The sequence below is a fragment of the Elephantulus edwardii genome, unplaced genomic scaffold (assembly GCF_000299155.1).
Source record: "Elephantulus edwardii isolate Elephantulus edwardi_28Jun2011 unplaced genomic scaffold, EleEdw1.0 scaffold00212, whole genome shotgun sequence".
In the NCBI taxonomy this organism is placed as follows: Eukaryota; Metazoa; Chordata; class Mammalia; order Macroscelidea; family Macroscelididae; genus Elephantulus; species Elephantulus edwardii.
Window position 1 is genome coordinate 5,226,691 of NW_006399962.1, and position 5,721 is coordinate 5,232,411.

Genomic DNA, 5,721 nt, shown 5'->3' on the forward strand with positions numbered 1-5,721 from the left:
TGCCAAAAGACCAGGTTGGGTTTAGAAGGGGTCATGGCACTAGGGATAGTGTAGCTGATGTTAGATGGATCTTAGCTGAAAGCAGGGAATACCAGAACAATGTCTATCTGTGTTTCATTGATTATGCAAAGGCTTTTGACTGTGTGGATCATAAGAAACTGTGGCTGACTCTGAGAATAATGGGAATCCCAGAACACTTGATCATTCTAATGTGAAACCTATACTTGGACCAAGAGGCAGTCGTCGGAACAGAGCAAGCAAACACTGCATGGTTCAAAATTGGGAAGGGCGTATGACAGGGATGTGTCCTATCTCCATACCTTTGCAATCTGTATGCAGAACAGATTATCTGGGAGGCTAGGCTGGGCTCTATGAGAAGAAGTGTGGCGTCAGGATTGGGGGAAGATCTATTAACAATCTGCGTTATGCAGATGACACAACCCTGCTTGCTGAAACTGAGGAGGACCTGAAATGCTTGCTGCAGAGGGTCAAGAACTGCAGCCTTCAGTATGCATTGAAGCTCAATGTCAGGAAGACAAAGATTCTCACCATTGGACCAATTTGCAGCATCAGGATGGATGGTGAAGAGATTGAGATTGTTAACAACTTTAGTCTACTTGGCTCCATGGTCAACACTCTTGGCACCAGTAGCCAGGAAATAAAAAAAACGTATTGTAATGGGAAAGTCTGCTGTTAGGGACCTCTCCAGGGTACTGAAGAGCAGTGGTGTCACTCTGGAGACTAAGGTGAGTCTGATACAGGCTATGGTCTTTGCAATCACTTGTCCAGTCATTGTTGGACAATAAGTAAGGGGGATAGAAGGAGAATTGATGCCTTTGAGCTGTGGTGCTGGAGAAGAGTATTGTATGTACCCTGGACTGCCAAGAAAACAAACAGATTCATCCTGAAGAGGGTTAAATCAGGCTGTTCCTTGGAAGCAAGGATTCTGAGGCTTCGTCTGACATACTTTGGACATGTTGTAAGGAAGAAGAGGTCCTTGGAGAGGGACATCATGCTTGCGTGGGTAGAGGGACGGCACAGAAGGGGAAGACCCTCTATGAGGTGGATTGATTCAGTGACTGGGGTAATTGGGATGAGTGTGTCAGACGCATTGAGATTGGCACAGGATAGAGCAGGGTTTAGGGCTGTTGTACATGGAGTCCCTATGAGTCACAAGCGACTCGACAGCACATAATAACAACAACAATAACAGGTGGTAATAAAATCCAGAGTGCATGTTTGTTTTCTGAATTCTACTCCTGTACACTTTTTCTTGGCAGATGAAATGATTACTAGAAAATAATGCGTGAAACGAAAGAGGTGATGGAGAACCTGAGCTGAAGTGAGCAAACACAATTGAATACTTAAATATATTTGGATATTTTTTCATTGACTAATTTTTTTAAGTCTTGTGACTGAGATTGGATTTCCCGCCCACCCCCACCCCCAGCTAGAAAAAAAACATCATTTGGCCAATAGGTAGCAGAAAGCAAATGGAATTGTACATATAAGCTGAACTATTTCTCTTTCCCATTAACTCCACTAATATTGTTAAACTGATATTCTAGAAAAGTAGAAATAATATGTATAGAGATAGACATAGATACAGATAGATTATAGCAATATTCAACTTTATTCACATTGAGTTTTGGTTTTTATGAAAAATAAGTCATACACTTTTCAAAGTAAGTGGAACCAGAAGAAAATTTCACACTACATTTATATATCCCTGAAAAGTGGGAGAGATACAAAAGTTCTCTCAAACATGGTGTTAACACAATCATTCTTGCAGATAAGAAATCCTAGGTAGTGCAAAAGTAATGGGCATCACGGCAAACTGAAAGGCTGAAGATTGGAGCCCACTCAAAGGCACCTTGGAAGAAGCCCTGTGATTTACTTCTGAGAAATCAGTTATTGAAAATCCTATGGAGTACAACTCTGTTCTGATGAACATGAGATGCTGTGAGTTGAAATTGACTTTTGGCAGTTGTGTGTTTTGATCCCCCCCCTCCCCCTTGCAGTTAAAGATCATCATCACTTATTTTCCTGGGAAATTTGGGGTTCTGATCAGATCAATACAAGAAAGATAGATAAGCACCAATAAAAATGGATACTGTCTGCATTTATTGGTTATGTAAATAGTAACAAGTATGTTTTGCATGCTTATTGAATGATTTATTCTGAAATAATTTTGAGAATAGAATAAACTGAAAATTATTAATACTTACATTAATAGTGCACTGAGTGTGACAGAATATGATTCTAATATATGAAAAACATAGAGAACATGGAATTTAAGGAGCTCTGCTAGCAAAGTCCAGAGAGAAAAGGCAGCACCTCTCTGATGGTTTGAATTCACCAGTAGCTCCTCAGGAGGGAGGTGGGAAATCTCCTTCCATGTATAGCCTTGAAAACTCACTGTAGGGTCAGCTATAAGTTGCCTCTGACTAAATGGCATGAGTATTTTTTTTTAGTTTGAGTCTTGGCATAGAAGGTAAGCACTCTGCTGCTTGCCAAAAGATTGGCAGTACAAACCACCAGCTACTCTGGTGGAGAAAGATGTGACAGTTCTCTATGGCAAAGATTACTGCGTTGTAAAGTCTATGGAGTAGTTCTACTTTGTCATTTAGGATTGTTTTGAATTGGAATGAACTTGATGGTAATGGATCTTGGTAATTCCCCTAGTGAAATCAAAAGTGGAAGTAGAGAATGCTTTCATAATTTTTCAATTTATGCAAATCAGCAATCCTTTAGTTCTTTGAGATGGATGCAACTCTTTTGAGCAAGTCTTTAAAAGCTTGAACCACTTGCTTGTTCCTGAGAGTGTAAATGAAGGGATTCATTACTGGAGCAACTGAGGTTGTAAGCACAGACACCACCTTATTAATAGCTACCCCTTCTTTTGCAGATGGTTTAACATAGATGAAGATGCAGCTTCCATATGTGATAGAAACGACAATTATATGGGAAGAACAAGTAGAAAAAGCCTTTTTCCGTTGCTGGGCAGAAGGGAATTTGAGAATAGTTTTGATAATGTATATGTAGGACATAATCACACACATCAAGGTGAAAAGGAGGGTCAACACGGCCAGAATTAATACAAAACGTTCTAGGAACTCTGTATCAGAGCAGGTGATCTTCAGGATGGGGGCAGCATCACAGCCAAAGTGATCTATGACATTGGAGTCACAAAACTCGAGGTCAAAGCCCATGCCAAATGGTGGGATGACAATGATTAGAGCAATCGCACAGCAGCCAATAAGGAATTTAATACAGACTCTGTTGTTCATGATGGTTGTGTAATGCAGGGGCTTGCAGATGGCTACATAACGGTCATAGGACATTGCTGTCAGGAGAAAAAACTCGGTTACACCCAGGACGACAACAAAAAATAGTTGAGTGGCACATGCATTATAAGTGACTGTATTGTCCCCAGATGCCATTGTGTAGAGGAATCTGGGAATACAGACAGTTGTAAATGAGACTTCTAAAATGGAGAAGTTCCGGAGGAAAAAATACATGGGTGTTTTAAGGTGAGAATCCACCAAAGTGAGAGTGATGATAGTCAGATTCCCAACAACACTCAGCATGTATGTTAGGAACAAAAAGATAAAAAGCAAAATCTGTAGAATTGGGTCATCAGTTAGTCCCACCAAGATGAATGTTGTTATTGCTGTATAATTTTTCATCACGGATTTCTTGCTATGACTTGGCCTGCATGTAAAAATAAAAGAGAAATTAGCTGTGCAGAAGGGACTAGCATTTAGCAGTGGGATGAGGTAAAAATCTAAGTAAGACAAAATTTTATTTAAAAAATTGTTAAGAAAACTATAAGACCTTTCTTTCTGTAAGAAATAAAAGACCTAAGTAAATGAAAAAAGATTCCCTGTCATGGGTAGGAAGACTCAATATAGTGAAAATGAAAATCCTACCAAAAACAACTTACATGTTTAATTCACTCCCAACACAGATACAAAATTCATTTTTTGAGGAGATGGAAAATTCAGTCCTCAAGTGTATGTGGAGAGGAAAGAGACCTCTCTGAAACACTTCTGAAAAACAAGAATAAAATGAGAGGCATAGCATTCTCTGCTCTCAAAACCTACTATATAATTGTAATAAGCAAAACGGCACGGTACTGGTACAATGACAGGCACATAGACCAATGGAACAGAATTGAGAACAAAGAAATTAATCCATCTATCTACAGTCAACTGATATTCTATAAGGAAAAGAAATCTATCAAATGGGAAACAACAATCTCTTCAACAAATGATGCTGGAGAAACTGGAGTGCTACCTGCAGAAAGCTGAAATAGAATCCAAGCATCTCATCACACAAAAATCAATTCAAGGAGGATGAGATACCTAAGCTTAAAGCCCCAAATCATAAACCTCATAAGAGACAAAGTGGGATCGAGCTTAGAAGACCTAGCCCATGGTATAAAGAGGCTGACAAATACAGCCAGAAATACATAACCAGGAGAGGACAAAATTGATAAATGGGACCTTGTAAAAATTAAATTCCTGTGTACGTCAAAGGCTTTTTTCAACAGAGTAAAAAGAAAACCTACTGATTGGGAAAAATCATTTGGCAATACCATCTCAGATAAGGGTCTCATATCAAAAGTTTACAGAATCCTCCAGGACCTCCAAAAGAAAAAGACTATTAACCCAGTTACAAAATGGGCAAAAGACTGGGAAAGACTTTTCACAGAGAAAGACATTCAGAATGCCAACAGACACATGAAGAAATTCTCAAAATCATTGACAATAAGAGAGATGCAAATCAAAACCGCAATACTATCTCACTCCAGTAGGAGTGGCAAAGTTTAATAGGACAGCAAGCAATATATGTTGGAGAGGATGTGGAGGAACTCTCCTACACTGTTAGTGGGATAGTAAAATGGTACAATCACTCTGGAAGGCAGCTTGATGTTTCCTCAACAAGCTGAACACAGAAACTCCATATATTCCACTACTAGGAATATTGTTGTTGCTGTTGTTTGATGACGTTGAGTCGTAGATGACTCAGTGATACTATGAACGAACAGCCTGAGCACTGTTCGTACATAGAGTTTCCGAAGGCAAGCCATTTCGGAAGTGGATGCCGCTCCTGCTTCCAGACTAGGAATATACTTGAAGGAAATTAGAATTGAGACACAAATGGAAATCTGTCCACCCACGTTCACAGTAGTGTTACTCACTATTGCAAGAACATAGAAACAGCTCAAATGCCCAACCACAATTGAATGAATTGAGAAATTGTGGTACATTCACATGATGGAATACTATGTAACACTCAGAAGCAATTATTTAGAAAATTACAACATAACTTGGGAGGGACTGAAGAGCATTATTCTGAGCTAACTGACTCAGTCTCATTAAGGACAAATACTACGTAAGTCCTTTATTGTAGAAATAGATAACTAGAAAACCATCTATGAGGATACAAGTGGGGGAGGTTGGGAGCAAAGGGTGAGGATGGGCGGGGGGGATATCACAAGATCTCACAGTTTGGTGGGTGGAGGGAAGGGAGCAAAGGAAATGAGAAAGATCTGCTGGGGATGTGAAAAGATAAGAGTAATGGTGGGCATAATTCAATGGTTATTAATTTTATAAAAATGAATGGGAATTATTGTATGAAAGAAACACAATGTGATTGAAGGATAGTGTGAAACACAATGTATTTGAACTTTATAAGCAAACCACTGTAAAATAA

The 5,721-nt window shown here is 39.3% G+C and overlaps 1 protein-coding gene across 1 annotated transcript; it reads right to left on the reverse strand.

The window, feature by feature from the left end:
• Nucleotides 1-2,750: 2,750 nt before the first annotated feature.
• LOC102865607 (olfactory receptor 6C2-like) lies at nt 2,751-3,689 on the reverse strand. The gene has a single exon (XM_006897665.1). The coding sequence runs from the start codon at nt 3,687-3,689 to the stop codon at nt 2,751-2,753; it is 939 nt and encodes a 312-aa protein (XP_006897727.1).
• Nucleotides 3,690-5,721: the final 2,032 nt, after the last annotated feature.